This window comes from Neodiprion pinetum, chromosome 2 (genome assembly GCF_021155775.2).
Source record: "Neodiprion pinetum isolate iyNeoPine1 chromosome 2, iyNeoPine1.2, whole genome shotgun sequence".
Taxonomy (NCBI): domain Eukaryota; kingdom Metazoa; phylum Arthropoda; class Insecta; order Hymenoptera; family Diprionidae; genus Neodiprion; species Neodiprion pinetum.
In genome coordinates this window covers 14,174,276-14,195,309 of record NC_060233.1, presented here as the reverse complement: position 1 = coordinate 14,195,309, position 21,034 = coordinate 14,174,276, and the positions used below count along the sequence as shown (strand labels likewise).

The following is a 21,034-nucleotide window of genomic DNA, read 5'->3' as shown; positions in this document are numbered from 1 at the left end:
TACATTTGTTAGGTATGATTAAAAAACAGGTGTCATTTTATTTCAGCGTGGAGCAACAGAGAAAGGGAGGGGGAAAAAACGAACACCCACAAAAGTGTCAGATAAGGAAAACGAGAAATCCATAGATGTTGAAAAGCTATCCTTTAATCCTGATGAAATAGAGTCCCTGCCACGCCAAGCTATTTATAATCGAGAAGTGATGTGCGCAGTTTGTCCATATAGAACTAAAGTAAGAACAAACATGATTCGACACCTGCAACTTCATGCTAAGGATGAAAGTGTACCTGAATCTGGTCCTGTGAATCCAGTACCATGTTTGGATAAAAAGGAAAGAATGTTTGATAAGATGGTCAACTTGGCTAGCAGTTCGCATCAGAATGGGCGAATGGGCAGCAAATCGCGCGACGTGAGCAAAGAGAATACCGATGATGCATCTTTGCCTCAGTTTGTACCAGAACACAAAAGGTATGTTTCTTCACTGCCGTTATCGAAACTGAAATTACAGTGTTAGTTCTGGCATGTGCACCGCAAAATTTTTTTTCCACAATCTGCTTTGGAGGGATCTTGTTACACTAAGGATCTACAGGAAGACGCACTTTGATAAATGAAATTCGAATGCATGTTGGTGTCATCACAATTACCTAAATTTGAATTTCACCCTAGATATGTGTGCGGCGTTGCCGAATGCAATTACCTGACAGTTGACGACACGATGTTACGCTGTCATCTAAAAGCCCTACATTCAGACGAACCATATTTCCGCTGCCCTCACTGCTCGTCACCCCAGCCAGGACAAGAGACCCAAAACATAGGGATAGACAAGATGGGGATTCACTTGAAAATGCACGACACTAGATTATATAAATGCTCTCATTGTAATCACCACCATTATCACAGGTTTGTACAGCGTGGCAAATTTGACTCAGTTATGCTTGCTTACCGGGATGTTTTGCAAAGAAATATATGTCAAATTTATATTGTGGACGTCAGATCATCTCTGAAGATCATTTGACGCAAACGGCATGTTATTACAAACGTCTTACTGATGTATATTTTGCTACATGGGTCCTTGGAAACCTATCTCAATCCTTCCAGGCACAGATAAATTTGTCAGATGTTTCAACAACTTTCAATTCTTAATAAGTAAATTCTATGTCGTGTAATAGTTTTAAATTTGTAAACAGGCACGTTGTGGAGAGACATCTTTCAGACAAGCACGGGGATAAACGGCCGTTCGTGAAAGTAATCAGAGAACCGGAAAGCGTTGAAACTACTCAGAACGTACAGGATGAAGTGGAAGATGAAGGTCCGGATCGCGATGGTAATCACTGGAAGTGCAACTTGTGCGATTATAAGTGCATATATAAAAATGAAATGATTTCACATGCGTCGACAGAACATGAAGAACGGTCTCAGTTTAAGTGCGGCGAGTGCAGTTACAAGACAACTGGGAAAATTAATATTGAACAACACTTTGTTTCGAGACACCCCGAGGAGCCTCAAATAAAATATGATATGATCTACCAGAAACTTAAAGGTGGTCTGAAAAAAATCGGGGAGATGACAGATCAAGGCACAACTGACGAACCATTTGACACAACGCCTCTGTGGAGGCGCGACATGCCCAGAATAAGACACATTCGGGGTATCCTTCTAGAGGACGAAGAAGCTGCAGCTGCAACTGATTCTCCTGTCAAAAGCGCCAAGCGCAAGAGTGAAGGAAGTGATATTATAGGCAAACAGGCAAAGTTTAAACACAGTAAATCGACTGCCAGTGAAATAGGGAAATCTAGTGATGAAAAAGTTAAAATAATAACAGCCAAAACCACTGAAATAAAGAAAGGAACAGAACCAAATAGCCCAATTAACGAACGAGTGAGCAAGATTCGTGCTGTTGACAAATTACGATTGTTAGATAAAACTGAAGATGATAAACTACCCGAGAGCTTGGAAAATCCGGTGACTGACACTAGCATTTCAGAAGACTTTAGCGAATTGAGTGACTCTGAAATGGGTCAGTTTGGCCCTTACGGAAAACCAAATGGTACCTTGTACGTGTGCACACTCTGCAACTATTTTGAAACGAGGTATAAGCATGATTTAAGGGATCATCTCTACCGAGAATTGAAGTACAAAAAGTAAGTGGCATTAAATATCTTGTTATCCAACTAATAAATCAATTTACAATATAAGGTATTGTACAATGCTGATGAAAATGAAAAATCTTCAACGTAGCATGATTCTTACAGATGGCATTGCAGAGCTTGTGGTTTTTTGTCTGTAAATCGTCACACGCTAGTCAAACATTTTACTAAACAACATCCTGGCGAAGAGCCAGACCATGAAATGCTTACCCCTGATAATTCAATTGAGGAGTGGGTGAGTGTATAAGTTACTGTAGCCAGTCTTTTTTTTCTTTGTATACTCACTAACAGAAATGTTATATGCAAAATCAAGGAGCTTGTTGGTAGATGATTAGGATGAAAAAAATTTTATATTGCATTGCATATCGCAAAGACATCCTGACTAAATTGTTTTGCAGTAGCTTATTAGGAATATCCGTCAATACATCATAATTTACACTTTTCAGGTAACAACTCTATTGCAAAGACAAACAAGTATTATTAAAGGAATAACGAAAAAATCTAGTTCAAAAACAAAAGTCGATAAACTTACTCCATCTGGGCCTTCTCAAGTATCTAGACAGTTCAAGAAGTCAGCGAAAGAAATTAAGCCCTCTGTACAAACAGTAATAAAAGCAACTGATGATACTTCGAAAACTTTTGACTTGACACATGCTATTAGTAAATTGCAAGATAGTTCCATTGATGCCAATATGGAGGCAGATGTCGACGATGAGGATAGTAGAGATAACAACGATCTTGTCATTGATCTGAAAGATGATAATTTAGAAGAGGCTGAAGTACAAAAGGAAAAAACAACATCTACCAAATGTAAGGTTTATTATTACTATTATTTTAATGTTAGATAATTTAATACTTACCACATTGTGTTATGAACAGAATGTGTGGCATAAAGGTAACAAGTATCAACACATGAGGGAAGAGGGAAACTGATATTTATGTCACACTGGTTGTGCAGTTACTTACGTAACCGCACACCGTTTTAAAGTGCTACTTTTTTTTGGAAAGTTCTAATTTCACAAATTTGCTCCATTTTGTACTGAAGTCTTGAGACTTCCAACCCGATATTTTCAATGACAATTAAGAAAATGTTCCAACACTTTGAATTTCTCTCATCTTCTTTCAATGATAATTACTGTGCCAAAAATGTTGGAAACTGAAATATCACGTAGACAAGTGAATTAATCATTAGCTCGGAACAAGTGGGGCGACAATTAACAAATAATTGATATGACAATAAATTTTTTAACGTTGCAGCTCGAGATAGCAAAGACGGAGAAAAAACTCTATTATGCAAACATTGTAACATGAGGTTTGCCAGGCTACGAGGATTCAAACTGCATGTACAAGTGGCTCATCTGAAACGTCTGGATTTCCTTTGTCCATATTGCGATAGAAGTACCAATTCTGAAGTGTTGATGCGCCAACACATTACTGCCAAGCATCCTGATTTACCGGTCAAAATTATTCATAATCCTGCAGCTGGGGGTCCCGAATTAACTAAAGAGTTTTGGGAAAAGGAATATGGTTTGGTTTGTTCCGGCAAAACGAAAAAACGCAAACGTCAATCAAGTGCAGCCGACCTGAATAAATTAAAGGATGATACAGATAGAACCGCTTGTCGCGATGTATGCGATTTGTGTGGTTTCAGTGCACTGAATTTGACAGGTTTTAAAGCGCACATGCGCATGCACGCAAATAAGAGTACTATAAAATGTGGCCATTGTGCATTTAGCGGATCTGCTGATACCGACGTTTGGCAGCATTGGAAAGTCAGCCACCCGCATGCACCATTTAAAGTTGAAGAACTCTCAACGGCTGGTCCGTCCAATCGAAGCCCGGTACTGAGTGACGAAAAAAAGAGTAGGATCGAAGAATACAGTGACGATGTTGAAGAAGAACAAGTTCCTTTAGCTGGCGATACATCGGAAAAACTTATCTTTTGCTGCTTTTATTGTAGCTTGCATAGTAGTTCACTAGATACTGTTAGAAGTCACTGGAAAATGATACATAAGGAACGAAAAGATGAAAATGATCCTTCAAAATGGAAAACTGGTTTGCCATTCAAGTACAAAACGATGTGCATGCCACTGCAGAGCTCACCTCAAAATCTTTTACAATGCAGCTATTGTGACAAGAAGGGAGTCAAAGCAACACTGAGAGTCCACATACGTCGGAAGCACAGTCATCTACCGCCCCGGTTTATCAAACTAGATGACATGGCAGAGCAAGGTTGGACTTGCCAGTGGTGCAATGAATTTTGCGAAACAGAGGAAAAAATGAATCATCACCAAGACATGTTCCACTCGCATTTGCCTTTGCATTTTAAGAAACAAGAATGCGAAGAGCAACACAGGGGATACAGTTGCCCCGAGTGCTCCTTCACCTCCGTATCCATTGGGGGTATGCAAAAGCACGTCGTGAAGCATGTGAACTTTTTAACGTGTAAATATTGCAACGCAGCGTTCGCCAGCCAAAACCTAGTAGCAGCGCACAACGCTGAGTTTCATCCAGGATTGGAATTGAAAATAGACAGTATATCCAACTACGATTCACTCGTTACGAGCATGATGTCCAAAGTTAAATGGAGTAAGCCCAAGCAGTGGGTCATGAGTACGACTATGACCGGAGAAACGAAAGTCGGAACTGAGCCTAAAAAGCATGCTGTTGCTAAGAAGTCAACAGCAAAGCCACCATCACGTGTTCAATTTTCGCCTAACAAAATGCGATGCGTTGCGCGAAAATCTACTAAAACGTTAACAAGGCATTCATCAAGCTTTCTGGTCAATTCTAGCAGAGACCATTTAGGAGCAAGCTCTCCGAACAGTGATAGAAATCCAATGAGAAGTCCTGCTGGATTTTCTTACTATCGCGTCACCAGCCCACCGATCAGCTTGGCTAGTCTCAGTACATATATGTCAGTAGGTGGACATCAGATGAAGGTAAACTGTGCGACACTTGGTCAGTTGATGAACATAAATCCCAGAGTAATGGTGAAAGATCTTAGGCAAGATCTTAAAAGTTCAGCACTATTTTCAAATCGTACATAAAAGAGTTTTTGTCCAGTAACGATTACACAGTTTGATACATGTCGAGGATCCATTGATACAACAAATCATGGTTATATTTTTCTGAATCACTATAGTTTTTCATGTACACATTACTTGTCTTTAGTACAAAATCCTCAACAAGATCATCAATCTCAATGTCTAATAGCAGGGACTATCGCAGCTTGCATATTCTTTTTATTTTGTATAATAGTGAATTTATGTTGTGGCAGCATTTCCCATGAAATATTATTATTCCCATTAAGTGTATATCCACATTCAGTATTTCCATATCACCAAATGACTATTGTCAAGCATTTATGCACATAAAATGTCGGTTTGTACGATAAACAACGATAACTAACTAATGAATCATTTTATGTGCAGTGAACAAAGTCTTGCAGTGAAAAAGTTATATATGACATGATTTATGCACCGTATCATGCTTGATTTAACTTTATTATTATGAAGAAATTCATGAAAAAAGTTCAGTGGGACAAATTATTAATATAACTATATACATAAGCAAATCTCTAAATTTGGTTTCATTATTGAACTTTGAGGTTTCTTGGCAATTAAATTGCCAATCTTCTAAAGCTACTCCGAGAAACTTATTGACGACTTGCAGTTCTAGTAGGAAATTAAATACAATCACGACTTGTGTATTGAAAAAAAAGCTTTAAGTTTTACGTAGTATCTAAAACTAATTAAATGCGATATGCACAGCTTTGTTTCATCCATGAAACTACAAGTTCATGTCATTGCATACAATGTCGATATATCGTTGAAGTTTCATTTTAATTCAAATTTCGTTTTTGCCACTTAATATTCCTGATATTTCATTTTTACATGAATTTTCCTCTTTTTTTTTTCATTCATATGGAGCAGAAGATTAGGGGATAGTTGGTTTTTGAAAGACAAGACTGAGAAGTGTCCGGAAGCTTAGAACTAGGCTTAGACCTTAGGAACTGTATATACACTGTATCATAAAAACGTGAATAAATATTTTTGATTTTTATAATTATGCATAAATAATCTGTGTTAAAATTAGTTTTAGCCGAGGCCAAAATAACTTTGGAATGAGTATCAGAAAATATCAAACTTTGCGCCCAAACTTTGCATACCTTGCATGTTCAACGTCAGTTGTACACATAGAAACCATGTGATTACATAAAAAATCGTAATAAAATGGAAGTGTTGTTAAAAATCAAAAAATTATTGGAATAAAAGTGCAAAGGAGTTTGACCAAACTGTCTGAAAAATCTCCAGTTTCGGAAAATTTTCAAAAACTGCCATAAATTGATCTAAGTTCTTAGCAAACATGCAGCTTTGTTGAAGAATTTGTTGCACCAAAAATCAATACTTTTTATCAATTTTCCAACGATAATTTCTATAAGAGACCATAAACAAAGCATAATAAAATTGTGAACAAATGCTGCGTTTCATTTCAAATGGCTTTGAAGTAATCAAAAATCCGATAAATTCGTTCATTTACTGTTCACGCCTGGCGCGGTCAGTTCAGCTCTAGTTTCAACGCTTAAAACCAAAGGGCAGGCGGGTACCACTTGACCTGATAACCGCAGAGGCGAGCACGCGGATGTTTTTGTTACATCGGTTCCTAAATGGGTCTCGGCAGTAAAGACGTGTTGACACGGTGCTAGAAATCGGTCCGAGTTCTCGGATACAAGTTTAGTAACTTAAATTTCACCATCATTTTGCGCTCGGAGGAATCCAGATAGCGCTGCGGTCGAAAATGTGAAGTTGAATGGTAATTATTTACATGCTACCAACAGTGCAGAATCCTAAATAGATAACGCGATTGAATCATAACCTCTACTGTGCTCGAAAAGGTAACTTGAATGTTTTCTGTTTAATCTTGTAATTTCTCATTCCTATATATTAATTAATGCATTTCTAATAGTTCTATTTATTTTGGAATTTTCATGTGGATCCAGATACTGTATCATATGAAATGACGGATAAGAAAAAAAAATTGAAAAAGTGCTCGCTATTGCTTTAATAGTTGATATATTTTCATTTTATATTTGATATTTACCTTTGAAATTCACACATGCGTGATGCAAACTCTGCAATCATCTGCAATTGGCTGCCTGAATTAGAACAGGAGAGAATGCAGCAGCTAGTACGGAATAATGGAACGTGATCCATTTTTACATCCGCGTTTTCGATCCACGATTTACGTCCGAGTTTGCTGTATACACGATATGAGTTCTGGTAACTTTTTCTCGGTCCGAGAAATCGTTCCGATTTTTAAGTGCCTTAGATCTAAGACTAGAGCCTGTAGCAAATTCCATTTCCCACCATCAAAGCATTCTGATTGGTTTACAAAGTATAATCAACTAATCTGAATGCTTCGATGGTGGGAAATGTGAGGAGTGGAACTACAAAATCGATCCTAGTACACTCTTTCTCTCGCTCTGCCAATCACGGGGCAAAGCCGCATACAAGCATTGGGCACAATGTTCAATGTTATCAGTGATGTTCCCTTCTAGTCCTGACGTGCACCTTGGCGGAATTCTTGAAAATTCTGTGCGAAACTCCATCAACATTTTATCGGTAAATCAGTCCGGTGTGCTCCGTTGTCGCACCTGTTCTTGTAACATCGTGTCTACAGTAGCTAGTGACAGGTATACAATCAGAATGTAAGTCTAAAGAACCAACTCAGCAGCTTTAGCGAATAGGTATGGAGAAAGAATGTGACTTCGAGGAAAATAAAAAATGTTTGTAAGGGATCCCTGCGGTATTGTTTGCATTATCGTTACGTATATCGCTGTGTTTTATGCTGACTACGTCGTTGTGCGATGGATTGTTCTACATACAATGCAAGACAGGTTAGTTCTCTCCGAGACTGTTAGCGATTGCCTGACACTTTTGCCTTTTAAACGCTTCACAACACGTCAACGATACTTCATTATTCCCACAACGAATAAATAAAGCGAACTCATTGCAATGAAACTTAATTTGATAACTCGCACATTTTTTAACGCAAGACACACCTGTTTCACAATTTGTTACATCTTTCATTCCATGCAATTTTCAAGTGTATCACCTAAAGGCAAGACGGATTATAGTTTGAACATTGTCTTCATAATGTTTTCCCGTTTATAGCCTATGGGGTCCTTTTCATGTGGTGACATTCAATACGATAGTTTTACTGCTGATGATGTCTCATCTGAAGGCAGTCTGCAGCGATCCTGGTCTCGTACCTCTTCCACAGACAAGGATGGACTTTTCAGACATCCATACAGGTGGAAACAGGGATGAATCTGATGAAAGAGATGATTGGACAGTGTGTACTCGTTGTGAAACTTATAGACCACCAAGAGCCCATCATTGCAAGATATGCAAACGATGTATCAGGAGAATGGATCATCACTGTCCATGGTGAGATTTTTAATTATAAATCACAACATGATAAATGAAACCTCAGAGCAGGAAAGCTAGTTGCTTTCTTTTTTTTCAATTGTTTGACTAAAATCTAGATAAATACATGTAAAAAATTTAGTCACCGTATCTCAGACATTGTGCTAAGGGCTTATTCACATGTTATTGTATTTATTTAAGGATAAATAACTGTGTGGGGGAGCGAAATCAGAAATATTTTATACAATTTCTGGTGTATGTTGGTATACTAGCCTTATACGCTATAACACTGGTCATCCTCTCTTGGGTCTTCGATTGTCCTGAATGCAGCGTTGACGTGGCAATAAAACAAAGTCGCATGTGAGTAAAATACAACATGCTTTATACAACTCTGTTTTAAATCAAAACTGTGATGTTTCTCATTGCAGTCTACATTGCGTCATACTTGTACTGGAGTCGGCGTTATTTGGAATGTTTGTGGTAGCAATTCTGGTGGACCAGTTTCAAGCTATTTTAGGCGATGAGACAGCTATAGAAAGAATTCAAGGAAACCATCATCATCAGCATGCCAATAAAACTACCCCTCGTACATTAACTCTTCTTGCACAGGTCTGTGGTAAGAGTCATCCAGCTTTGTGGTTACTTCCATGTCACAATCCTCCTCGTTACTCGTACCGTAAAGATGCTCATTTAATTGACCATCAAGTTTAGGGGTTTAATAAGCCTGAGGGAGAAATGCATGTTCCAAATGTCCTGAAATCAATTTTTTAGACAGCAATGAATCAACTCGTCGGTAAAACTGATCAAACCTAACAACTGTAAATCAAATGGTCACTCAATGGGCGCATACCTACTTGATTTCAGTTAATGGTGTGGCAATATTTACAATTCTTTTAATAAACTAGTCTTAGATTTGTCATTAGGTTAGTTTATCATTTCTAACTATGCCCAAAGCCTATTGAAAGCAATAATCAGAAGAATTGGAAGCAACTTTTAACAATCCATTTCGTAAATAACATTCAAGACAAATTATAGTGGTATGCTTGTTGTTGGATGTCTTGCACTGATCGAAACTGAATCAACTATTGTTCGAAGCACTCAATTTTGAACATTTTAAAATCTGTAATGTGTGAATAAATTTGTTAATTAATTACGAGATTCAAATAACGATAGATCGATTTTGCAAAGAAAATTGATTTCATAGTTGGATGGACATGACGTTTTCTTATGTACAAAAACACATAGTTAATACTGGTAATGGAAATTGAATGCAATTCAAATTAAATTCTTTTGCTTCCATCAAGAATTATGGATTTCAAAAGTCTGGAAATGATCAATTATGATTCAACTGTCGAGAACATAGCAAATTGTATATCGTCGATTTGCTGAGAAAATTCATGACAGAAAGACAAACTTAATTAGTAGCAGATACATATCAAGTCGAAATTTTTTGTATTGTTGATTCCATGACTCAAATCGGAATAAGCTATATTGCGATGCGAAGTTGACATTTGCTAATTGGTACATCTTGTAAGGTTTTCTTTTTTTTTTTTTCTTTTTAAATATAATACCCAACTTTTCGCTGATGCAATCTAGTCAATTTTCACAGCAAGACGACGTTAAAAATACTGTAATTTTGGTAGATACCCAAAAAACTTCTCAATTATATATTTATTTACAATCAAATTGATCAATCTAAGATGAAAATCATTAATTAAGATTTTAAATAACTTATTGAACTGAAATTGACTAATCGCACATTAATATATTAAAATATTTAATTTCTTATCATAATCATTCAAAGTTGGAGATGGTATATCATTCCATTGATTGTCAACAATAGGTTTATATTGTAATTCTTTAAGACTCTTAAATTAAGAGTTTCACTTAAAGTGGAATACACATTGTAGATTTACATGAGTAGGCAATATTTATGTTAAGTTTTTATTTTCCCAAAGCATGATTTTGTTTTAATAAAGCTTTATGTTATCAAGTATTGAATGTAAAATTAAAAAAATTGCAAAACAAGCTTTTATCTCTAAGGACGGATCCTGGTTTAGCAGGTCAAAAAAAAACTTTTATCGAGGTTTTTTTGCAAGGGAAAAAAACAACTGTCTGAAACAAAAAAAAACACAAAATATGTCCAATTATTATATATTTTTCTTCTAAATGAACTAAGAAAAAGTTGAAATAATCATGAAATTGTTACGTCCGCGGTCATCGTTTATTCCCGAGCGGTAAGGGACAAACTGGTTAACCATCGCCTTTACGTCCGGGGACAACCAGAACTTGAGATAAGGGTTGAATAACCGTTTGGATACTTGAGATATCAACTATATATTTGTTTAACGAATTTGTGGATTAGTTTAAACGGCGTGTGTAGTTCACAATATCGGTAAAAAAAAGTTATACGTGAGATTGTTGAGTGTAGAAATAGACTTGATCGTCTCGAACGCTGGAATAGGAATGGTACCGAGGTAAAGAGCAGGAGTACAAGGTACGCAGATTCAGAATGGTGGAGAATAAAATTAGCACAGTCGGCAAAAAGTGAGTGGAGTCGGCCAGAATGGAAATAGGAGGACAGGAATGAGATGATAAGGTTACTGTAAGGATCGTGGGAGACTAACGAGATGAGGGAGACATGTGGCGATACCCCAGACATAACAAAATCATAACTTTTTTGAGGTTTGATAAAAAATGTGTTTTTTCACAGAAAAAAAGATCACTTCGACGTGCTGTACTAATATATTACGATACGAGTACGCAAAGTAGGTGATTTCCGCACAAGCGGAGTTTGTCACAAGAGCAAGTGTGGGTACACCTACGCAGCATACGAGTATTGTATACTATTTTTCCTATTAAGTTGCGCAAAGTTCGACCCATATACCTGTAATTATTAGAGGGCAAAGCCCCCCCGACCACAAGGAAGTAAATTGAAAAACTAATATAAATTTACTAAATTTAAACAGAATGTCAAATTTACACGGTATATATTTATACACGAACTTTGTACACTATTCATTTTTATCAACTCTCACTTGACAGTGTTCTTTCGAAAGAGCGTATGCGAGGCGACTGATAACTTTCGCGTTTGTTGTCCGTATTAAAGAAATGCAGAACGTAGAATGCACCTTTCGACAGGTCTTTCAAAGAAGATAAAAACGGTGGGATGTAAATAAACCGGCGCTCGAACCAGCGGCGTTCGCACAAGCGAATGTACATAATGTAATAACATAGGCACGCCTCGGTACCACGCGTACATTCTCATACATTCCCGCGCGCTCAGCTACATTCCTGTACGCTCTTCTCAGCGTATGGGAAAGTGGCACTTTGCGAACGCAAATGCGTGCGTAAAACCGAACTTTGCGCACGATAATAGGAAAAATTTATTTAAAAATACTTTTTTAATAATTTTGTTAGTTCATTTAGAAAAGAATTCAATACTAAACAGAACAAACTTAGGTATGAGTCCATAGGTCGCTTGATTTTTTTGCTATCGCACCTACCAATTCAGCAAAGTTGAAAAAATTAAAACTTGAGAAAACACGCATTGAAGTTTTTAATTGGAAAAAATATCAATTTTTGGTTTCTTACGCTAATGATTGGCTAATCAGCTGTTCCTGGTCCATATAGTAGTCCTGCTTCCTCAAACATCTCATTCTGATGCATAGTTCGAGTCTACGAGCCCCATGGTGCCAAGTAACTAGTACCTCTTCTCTCTATTGATCTGTTACACTTCAGCGGTATCAGCAAACATTTTGCATTGCTAGTCAATGTTCAAATCCACCAACTGCATGGTATTCAAAATCGCTGAATACCCTTCGCTGAATATGCCTGCAGCCAAATAGGCGGCAATTTCAACGTTTTTTTGGTCGGAATGCAGGTATTTCAGATTCATGAGCCAGATTGTTGAGTTGAACGACTCGTTTCAATGTTGCGTATATCGCCTAAGTATATCGTTAGAAGGTCATCATTTCATAGTTCTTCACAAATCGGGCGAATGTGCTTCTACGTTTTTTCAACAATTGATCGAGCAGAATTTTTCAAAGATCATAGTTGATTCTTGCATTCAGCTTTGCACCATTCATACTATCTAACGATGCCTGTTGGATAGTTCTCGTGTTGAGGGGATTTGTTTGTGAAGCAATAATGATCCAGCGTTGTCATTACAGCTTTGTTCATTTCGTGGACAAAATCAATATTTCTTTTAAGTACTAAACCACAATAAATTGTGAGCTGTTTTATGATACCCTCAGTCAGCCGCTTCTTAACACCAAGCTTCTCTTTCTTCATTATTGTACGTGTTCCACGCACTCACTTTTTGTAATAAGGTAATCGTCACTGTACGTATGTGCTTTCAAAATACCTGCGAGTTTTGGAAACGCCATTGCTGATGTAAAGAAGGTCGAGCACGTACACACTTGCTCGACACCCCTTTATGTTGGGCTTCGTATACCCGAAAATACTTTGAATTGGCATCTGTAACTTTGGGCATATATTCTTGAATTTATCTATCGATTTAGACAATAAAAGAAACAACATTTTTCTGAACCAGGTCCCCCCTTAATTGACTGATAACATTTTTTCCCCCAAGTGTAACAGCTTGAAAATAGAAATCAAGGTACCGCATAGTGGTAATAATAACGAATATCAACATCGAATTTTATTTGATATCAAATTTATTTCAAACACTCCAGATGTAGCCTACAGACATGCAGCCATGAGTCCAGCAACATTTTCAAAGTCGATTTTTTCGGTAATATTTTTGGTCTTGATGTTTTCATCTTGATTCGCAATAAAAATCACATTCTTAGATTCTTCTTTCCATCCGTATTTCTTGACCCAGTGTTTCAAGGTGGAATCTGATGAGGTTTGAAAAAAACAAACGTTACAAAATATAATACATATCTTGAGAGGAAGCTTGACTGATGAGTTATTCTTTACTCCTACACAGTGAGTTTGCGATTATTATATTATTACCAACAATGACACATGAATAGCTGAATCAAACAGTTCAGCATTCCCTTGAGTGAATAAACCACTTATTTGTGTGAAGCAGTTGTGTCAAAAAATTTTTCAACTCTATGTGAATAATAATGGAATGTAACTTACAATTAGACTGGCAAAAGGATACAATTTATATCATCCTTGAAAACAACTAAGCATTTTTTTTCTTTTAATTATTGAACAAAACCAGATATCGGAAGACTTACATAATTGTACATTTAGATTGAAATTTGGAGATTTTAGATTGAATCTTAAAAAACTTGTGGACTAGTTCTGGTGATTCATTTTGTTTTATTAAATAAAGGTACGGATTTTAGCATATCTCATTGTTTGAAATGATGAAATGATTTGAAAGATTTTAGACTAATACATGTTACTTTTGATTCATTGCTCATCCAAATTTTACAAAAAATATTACCCACCGTAACAAAGAAAATTGAAAACTCTGTGACACAGTTACTTTATTGCAAAAAGTATATATATGAAAGGAACGCACCATCGATACCACCAAGTAGCTGGGCAAGCAGACCTTTGTCGATAGTTTGGAAAGTAATTCCTACGACATGGCAGACGAATTTGCGGACGGAGTCCTGAAACCCAACTATTCTGTTGCACAGTTCTGGCATAGATAAAACTCTGTCCCAAAAATGTTGGAAATCACATTGTTCCAAAATATCTCCCAAATACATGATCTGGTTGATTGGTTCTTCTTGCATCTGCAATTGCAAAATTTTACAAATCTGTCTTCCTTTTGCCTCTTTTCTGTAAATCTATTTTACAAATAAAAGATGTTGTAGGACTTGCTAACTTCTGCGAAGATAGCAAGGGATTCTGTCTTGGAATATAAAATTTTAAGTGCAGACTGGGGGATAATACAAAACCCCTTTGGGTTGTCAACTTTCCCAACGTGAAACCATTGTATAATTTCGTATAAATTAGTAAGTCGAATAACAATTTGATATTATTTGTAAGGTATAAAAATTGTGGAGTAAAAAGGTACTCCCTTGATTTAAAAGTGATTAATTAGAAGAATAATTACAATACTTACAATTTTTTCAGTCAACAGACATTTACAAAGAACGAAGTCTGTGTGAGGAAAATTAGTCAAAGCCTTGAGCAATATCTGGCAAGTTATATCTTGACTAAAGCGTTGCGGATTCAACTGATACAACTTCAAAACAGCAAGATTTGCCTCGAGATCATAAGCGTTTTCCCTCGACTGAATTTCAACATATTTCTCAAGGGTGGAAAGATTGTCAGGATTGTATCTGAAATCAACTGGTGTCATTATAACATTATCGCATACTCGGACATTTTCTACAATTGAAAACGCAAAAAAAAAAAACGAGACTAATTCTTTGAATACGACATGTTGAGGTTGGGTAACACAATGTTGCGGATATGAACGAATTGAACAAATTAAGAAAGTGAGAATGACTGTAAACACCTCTCAATCCCCTTCAACATTTCGACGATAGTTTGCCTCATAGCCTCTGCCATGGTGGAATTCGTTCGACGTTTTTCAAGTTCCACGGCGCAAGGAGTGATAGATATTTAGCCTGATTTTTAGGTTAGAACAAAAGTGAAGGAAAGATAAGCATAGATTGTTCAGAAAGACTAGTAAGTATACAAAAGCGGATACATCTGACCATGGGGACTTTCTGATTTCACCGCTTGGGAGCTCCGCAGTCAGTATCCCGGTAGAATGCGAAATTTGAATTATTCGTCGGATTGATTTGGAACAACGTCTCAAAACAAATGTGAACCAAGTACACTATTAACCACGGAGTAGAATACTCTGCGTTAAGCAAGTTTTACTCGTTTATACATATATTAACAAACACGGACACGACATAAACATATTCATGGCTGCGACGAATTTTGAGGTTATGGCAGCCACGAACAGAAAGAATGTTGTTTATGGCAACAAACATTATATAATCTTTACGTTGAAGTGTCCAATTTGTTAGATTTATATTTATTGAAGGCTTGGCACTTGCATTTTCTTTAGACACTTCGACTTCTCTGAACAAAAATTGTATTCTTTAAATTCGTGCCCACGGTCTTACATACAGGTCTTGCGACTCTGAGTTTCGACGTGGGCCTCTTAACGTGTCAAGCCGCTAGCGTCGCTGCGATCGAGGGATGCCCGGTGCGACAAGGATGACGATAGTCGCGCTCGCGCGTCACATGGGCGTGGAATCCTAACGTCAAAGGCTTATTCAAACATTGTAGGTTATGTTGATGCATCCCTCGATCGCAGCTCCATCTGGATTTTTCTTCAACAGAGGAGCCACTCTCTACCATTAGAATTCTATTGAGTCGCAAGACCTGTATGTAAGACCGTGTTCGTGCCCTATGAGCTTTATTGTAGGACATTCTAAAGTATACGCACATCAACACTACCTAACAGTGGTTAACCTGCCCCATTTTCGTAGTTCTTTACCAATACAAAAGCGCATAAAATACGAAATTTCCACTTGTTCCCACAATTAAAAAAACGCAATCACGAAACGATACCTCTCATGGCGGGGGAGTGAGATAGAGCACTTATCCATTTACAGCCTGTTCTAGCTCTATACGATACGTTTCCTCTCGGCCAATTAAATGTAGAGTGAGAGAGATGGAGTATCCAGGCTAATCCGGGGATATATACCTCGCTCTCTCATTACTACAGCCACACTTTTCGCAAGGTTGACGGTATGACTAGCTACCTCCAGTAGTATATGCTCTAAGATACCTCTTGAACCGAAAACAGCCCATTCAGTCTGTCAAAATCATTCGTCTGTAGTGGGGAGATATCCAGAAAAGTCCTTAACCTTTGACACTAGGGAACATCGTAATTACAACAGGTCCGATGACGGTTTTTATCAAGTCAATAATCAGATGTTATACCGATCCTATTACTGTTATTGCTAGTGTACGTATCCTTCGTCATCCCTATTGTTTTTAATTGCTTAATCTGAAAATTTAGCAATCCGCGTGAAAATGAATCAACAAGGGCATAGTAATTGCAACAATAACCAGTTTAGAGCCATCCCGGACCTCGGAAGAAGGTACACAGTGTTCTCTCTAATTCAGACATTGATTTTCTTTGGTTAACAATTCATATGAAGACGAATAATTAGTATTGATCATGTACATTATTAACAGACAATAATATTCTTACAGTAAACGCTTGAGATATGCAAACTACATTCTATGTTCTATTTGTTACGGAACATCATTTCTTAAATACAATGATTTTCTGCAGAGCGAGTCTATTATCAGAATTGTAGTTATTTATATTAATTCTTGCTCTATCAGCATTGCTGCTAATTGCTTCTTATTCAAATTACATCTATTAAATTATTTTGTTCATTTAGCGAGCCAAGCCTTCCAATCAACAGTAATGTGTCCAATTTCCAACAGAGGAATCCCCCACCTTTGCCACCCCGTACAAATAGATCTGTTCAAAGTTACCAGCCAATGTATGGGGATCACAGATCGTTGCCTTTACCGTATTACAGTGGATATGGAACAGGCATGAATTACAGAGGCTATGGAGGCTATGGCTCATATGGTGGATATGGTGGATATGGTGGATACAGTGGGACGTCAGGTTATAATTCATATAATCAATTTGGCGGGCCTAGTGGCGATGTAGAGAATCGGTGAGAACATATCACATCCTGTTGTACAGAAATTTTGTGTTTGAAAAATTCATTTACCAAGTGTTTTACGCCTTCAATTAGTTAATTGCTGTACTTCCACTTGCTTATCCATAGATTTGTTCAGTTAGCCGAAGAGAGAACCAGGCCAGCATTCCAATCGATAGAAACAATGGTACACACATTTTCATCTATCACAATGATGCTTGAATCAACATTTTTTGCAATGACAAGCTCGTTTAGAGCCATTCTTAGCGTAGCAGACAACATAGGTAGATTACGCTCCATGTTCGGACACTTCTTGGATACATTTGCTCTTATTAGATTTATGAAGTGGTTGTACTGGAAGAGTATGTACATGCTGGGTAAATATATAAACTTGCTTCTTCATGCCACTATTCATAAAACTATGTGATACATTTACTGAATCGTTGACCAGATTTATGTTACTTATTTTTTTGATAATCACTAAGTTATAGGATTGTGATAGCATTTTTAATTCACTGCAACAAATCTAATATTTCATAGGATTACGCCCTGACGATCCAAATAGTGAATTGTTATGGCGCCAGACAGCAATTGAAGTCATGAATGGAGGGAAAACGGGATCTCCCAGTTGGCCAATTTTCATGTTTCTCAGCACGTTGTTTGCCATTCCTTATTTAGTCCATAAATTAGTTCATAATGCCAAAGAACTTAAAATAAACAGTAAGTTGCACAGTAAAGTGCTGAGTACTTTATAATTTCACAAGTCCCAAAAATTGTACATATATTAAGTAAGAATATTCCCGCATATACTTTTATTTCACTTTACGTATTTCAGCTGATAATCCAAAAGAATGGTTCCAACAGAACGAGCCTATGTATACAGCAACAGCGACATATGACTTTAATGCCACTTCTAGCGAAGAACTCAGTTTAAGATGTGGACAAAAAATTTGGCTAGCACCAAAATCTCTGCAACCTAAGGATACACCTGGTTGGTGGAAAGCAACGGATAGTGTGAACGTGGGTTTGATACCATCTTCATATGTGACAGTGGTTGGGCAGATTAAAAAAAAATCAACAGTCCCTGAACAGGGAACAGCAAATGATTGTTCTGAAAATATTGGCACCAGTATGGCGCAGAGTTCTAATCAAAAAGACAAATGTAGTTTTCCCGATCTTGAGGAAGCTTTCGGGACTAAAATACCCGAGGAAGGTTAAAATTATTGCTCCATTTTGATATAACTTATGGATTTGTAATTTCGTAACACAGAAAAATATGTTGAGTAATGAATGATTTGTTTGGAAAGCAAATTGACCTGTGAAGTCATTTGAGGTGTCTGTCTAAAAAATATTTATATTATCAGTCGAATTGGATGTAAAAATACATGGTTTAACCCATCCATTTTTCAATCACAATATGATTTCTACATGCGCGAAAACAGAATTCAGCTGATTTCACAGTGGTTCACCGATTCCCCTAGAAGTATCCAGTTTTTTTCCTTTTCCTATAAGCAATCCAAAATGAAGACTTCCTCTAAATGTACTCTGAAGCACACAATTTCCCTCTCAAATCCACATTTTTTTAATGGTTTACCAGGTTGTATTAATTTTTATTTGTTGAATTTGAATTTAGCTAGTTGGTTTCATCCAAATATCCAACTCGCCGAATCTCAAACGCAAAAAAGGGAATAACAGCCACATTTTATATGCAATCCACAAAATTGGTATGAAAAAGAAATTATAAATGGCATTGAATCTACGAAATTGCGATAGACATATCACGAGTCTATACAATTTCTTTACTTTTTCGTAAAATAAAAATGTTTTAGCGTGTTTTTATTCAAAATAGCATGTAGAGTGTGGGTATTGTGGCGTTTTTCAGCATTCGCTCGTTTTTTTTTCTTTGCATAAATTTTAGAACCCTAATATCTGGCTAGCCTGGATTGAGCATTGTGAAGCCTGTGAGAGTGAAAAATGTTTCTTGCTGCAAAGGATTTTTTGCGAAAATTTGAATACATAAATAACATACCACACATATCTCTTGTAGCATGCCAACACTCCCACAGTAGTTAATACAGAGCGAAGCTGGACTGGCACAATTGAATAGATGTTCGTGGCATGTGATAAAACTTTTATACCATTTTTATTTAATAATTTGAAATTGTTAGGACTTCGGGTTATTTTTGTTATTTACTTCATAATTTATATATATGCATGTACTTACACTATGCGTGTAAAGTTCTGGTTAGGAATGTATCACATGAAATACAATAGTGGATTTTGTGAAACTTTGTGTCTTGATTTCAGGTGTTTTAATTGATCAAGAATCCATCACAGGATTGAAACAAAGTGCTTTAAATAATAATTGTGATGGGCAGCTTCTAATTTCGTATTTATTTACGATTAAATTATATTTACATCAAAATTAAATGTGATTGAATATTTTTGCAACTTACCGCGTAATAATATTGGATTTTTAGCAACTTGTGTATCGCTTGGTAGGAAAAATTGGGAGCATAGTTGGATGATAAATAAAGCCAAACTCCTCGATTTTCTAACATAATATTAATTCTAGGTAGATGTTTCAAACATTCGACTAGCTTAACCTGCGTTTATATTTATAAAGGAGTTTTCTCAATCAATTTGAACCAGTGGCCACATTCGCAACGACGAGGGGAACCTTGGTGCAGCCACATCCAGTTTATTGAAGTTGCATCCTCTTCGCAAATACATCCAACCAGTCGGCTGTCAAATGCACTAGGTACCTCATTTGGACAATCTTTAGTTCCTGGTCCACGCTTGATTACTTTCATGTCAAATGGATCCTGATGTAAAAATAAATGTGTTTAGCGCTACTGTCATTTGTACGTAATTAAAATAATGAACGTACATGTTATGATGGAGGAAATATTCGAAGTTTACTGTCAATTTGTATATAAATATATTAGATAAACATTTTTATAAATTAAAAGTTTTCAGTATGACAAATAGTATAGTAATATAGTAGAATTTAAAGAGCTTGAGCAAAGGTTAGCCTTATATTTGAATAAAAGTATTTACAATGAACCAGTTTCATAATACAATTACAAGTTGTCATGCGATCCGAACATAAGTGTGACAAATGATGAAAGCTATTGAAGCATAAGGATGATTCGTATTGAACTTAAGGAAAGGTATTTCTTTGCCGGAAAAATCAATTAACGAATGAAAATTTTAGTCATCACAACTGGGATGCGATTTTATGAAAAATTTGATATTTCACCATACTGATTGCAACCTACTGTGTACGTACATCATTGCCAGCAGCACGAGCGAGTAGCTCTTTTTTTTCCAAACCAGTGGCGTGGTCCAGGGGATCTGCCATTTCTGGAACTGACGGGATAACATATTTAAACGTCAAATTTTCAACGAGAATCCTAAGGACTAATACTCTTTCACGCGGAAGCACACAAGTGCTCTGCTCAAAATGAACGTTACGTAATATACTTTCATAGGTATAATCGGAAAATCGTGGTGCTTTTTTTCAAGTTTTGAATGATGAGTTCTCCTGTGTTACCTTTGGTACCACATCTTACTGATGTGTTGATTGAGCGACGAGAAACTTGGAGAAGAATCCTTCCACACAGCGATGCCATTTTGAGGAGGAACCACGCAGACGACCTTTCTGGCTCTAAGATTTAGGCGGCCATAAACAATTTCGGTTAACCATTAAAGCGAAGTCTGACGGACGCAATCATGGACCGTACCGAATACCAGGGATCCTTATTGCTGTTAGGTAGCGCTCTCTCGGCACCCTTTCGAATTAATCAATAAT

The 21,034-nt window shown here is 36.8% G+C and overlaps 5 protein-coding genes across 15 annotated transcripts in view; 3 read left to right on the top strand and 2 right to left on the bottom strand.

Annotated features, from left to right (window-relative positions):
- The window catches only part of LOC124211802 (uncharacterized), a 28,056-nt gene extending 21,844 nt beyond the window's left edge, over positions 1–6,212 (top strand). For 6 of the 7 annotated variants that reach the window (XM_069133983.1, XM_046611233.2, XM_046611230.2 and 3 more), the window contains 6 exons: positions 47–465; positions 664–897; positions 1,185–2,138; positions 2,250–2,379; positions 2,591–2,954; positions 3,402–6,212. In XM_069133983.1, coding sequence (XP_068990084.1) covers positions 47–465; positions 664–897; positions 1,185–2,138; positions 2,250–2,379; positions 2,591–2,954; positions 3,402–5,194 — 3,894 coding nt within the window. In that variant the 3' untranslated portion in view covers positions 5,195–6,212. The remainder of the gene's footprint in view (positions 1–46; positions 466–663; positions 898–1,184; positions 2,139–2,249; positions 2,380–2,590; positions 2,955–3,401) is intronic. The other variant, XM_046611232.2, reaches the window with a different exon arrangement.
- A 1,397-nt stretch (positions 6,213–7,609) lies between these two features.
- Dnz1 (DNZDHHC/NEW1 zinc finger protein 11) lies at positions 7,610–14,216 on the top strand. Its single transcript, XM_046611250.2, has 4 exons — positions 7,610–8,043; positions 8,321–8,596; positions 8,777–8,935; positions 9,004–14,216. The coding sequence occupies exons 1-4, from the start codon at positions 7,931–7,933 to the stop codon at positions 9,284–9,286; spliced, it is 831 nt and encodes a 276-aa protein (XP_046467206.1). The 5' UTR covers positions 7,610–7,930; the 3' UTR covers positions 9,287–14,216.
- eIF3k (eukaryotic translation initiation factor 3 subunit K) lies at positions 13,237–15,326 on the bottom strand. 2 transcript variants are annotated; one of them, XM_046611251.2, is made up of 4 exons: positions 15,030–15,326; positions 14,631–14,850; positions 14,079–14,352; positions 13,237–13,437 (listed from the first exon to the last, which is right to left on the bottom strand). In XM_046611251.2, the coding sequence occupies exons 1-4, from the start codon at positions 15,080–15,082 to the stop codon at positions 13,280–13,282; spliced, it is 705 nt and encodes a 234-aa protein (XP_046467207.1). In that variant the 5' UTR covers positions 15,083–15,326; the 3' UTR covers positions 13,237–13,279. The 2 variants fall into 2 exon arrangements, with proteins under 2 accessions (XP_046467207.1, XP_046467208.1); XM_046611252.2 differs by having other exon boundaries at positions 14,079–14,298; positions 15,030–15,264.
- A 969-nt stretch (positions 15,327–16,295) lies between these two features.
- Positions 16,296–19,713, top strand: LOC124211806 (peroxisomal membrane protein PEX13-like). Of its 4 annotated transcripts, XM_046611243.2 has the most exons (6): positions 16,296–16,434; positions 16,557–16,638; positions 16,948–17,235; positions 17,350–17,597; positions 17,761–17,940; positions 18,056–19,713. In XM_046611243.2, exons 2-6 carry the CDS (start codon positions 16,571–16,573, stop codon positions 18,436–18,438), a joined length of 1,167 nt encoding a protein of 388 aa, XP_046467199.1. In that variant the 5' UTR covers positions 16,296–16,434; positions 16,557–16,570; the 3' UTR covers positions 18,439–19,713. The 4 variants fall into 4 exon arrangements, with proteins under 4 accessions (XP_046467199.1, XP_046467201.1, XP_046467204.1 ...); XM_046611245.2 differs by lacking the exon at positions 16,557–16,638 and having other exon boundaries at positions 16,301–16,502; positions 16,994–17,235; XM_046611248.2 differs by lacking the exon at positions 16,557–16,638 and having other exon boundaries at positions 16,306–16,502.
- A 53-nt stretch (positions 19,714–19,766) lies between these two features.
- LOC124211810 (cytochrome c oxidase subunit 5B, mitochondrial) lies at positions 19,767–20,936 on the bottom strand. The gene is made up of 3 exons (XM_046611253.2): positions 20,777–20,936; positions 20,513–20,592; positions 19,767–20,045 (listed from the first exon to the last, which is right to left on the bottom strand). The coding sequence occupies exons 1-3, from the start codon at positions 20,853–20,855 to the stop codon at positions 19,839–19,841; spliced, it is 366 nt and encodes a 121-aa protein (XP_046467209.1). The 5' UTR covers positions 20,856–20,936; the 3' UTR covers positions 19,767–19,838.
- Positions 20,937–21,034: the final 98 nt, after the last annotated feature.

Coding starts and splice junctions, on each gene's coding strand:
- LOC124211806 (XM_046611243.2), top strand. CDS start 16,571: ATGAATCAACAAGGGCATAGTAATTGCAACAATAACCAGTTTAGAGCC. Junction 16,639..16,947: donor ATCCCGGACCTCGGAAGAAG/GTACACAGTGTT, acceptor TTGTTCATTTAG/CGAGCCAAGCCTTCCAATCA. Junction 17,598..17,760: donor GAAGAGTATGTACATGCTGG/GTAAATATATAA, acceptor AATATTTCATAG/GATTACGCCCTGACGATCCA.
- eIF3k (XM_046611251.2), bottom strand. CDS start 15,082: ATGGCAGAGGCTATGAGGCAAACTATCGTCGAAATGTTGAAGGGGATT. Junction 14,353..14,630: donor GTCTGTTGACTGAAAAAATT/GTAAGTATTGTA, acceptor TTTGTAAAATAG/ATTTACAGAAAAGAGGCAAA. Junction 13,438..14,078: donor GCTACTTGGTGGTATCGATG/GTGCGTTCCTTT, acceptor AAACCTCATCAG/ATTCCACCTTGAAACACTGG.
- LOC124211810 (XM_046611253.2), bottom strand. CDS start 20,855: ATGGCATCGCTGTGTGGAAGGATTCTTCTCCAAGTTTCTCGTCGCTCA. Junction 20,593..20,776: donor AGTAAGATGTGGTACCAAAG/GTAACACAGGAG, acceptor TTATCCCGTCAG/TTCCAGAAATGGCAGATCCC. Junction 20,046..20,512: donor CTCGTGCTGCTGGCAATGAT/GTACGTACACAG, acceptor TTTTTACATCAG/GATCCATTTGACATGAAAGT.
- Dnz1 (XM_046611250.2), top strand. CDS start 7,931: ATGTTTGTAAGGGATCCCTGCGGTATTGTTTGCATTATCGTTACGTAT. Junction 8,044..8,320: donor CTACATACAATGCAAGACAG/GTTAGTTCTCTC, acceptor TCCCGTTTATAG/CCTATGGGGTCCTTTTCATG. Junction 8,936..9,003: donor GCAATAAAACAAAGTCGCAT/GTGAGTAAAATA, acceptor TTCTCATTGCAG/TCTACATTGCGTCATACTTG.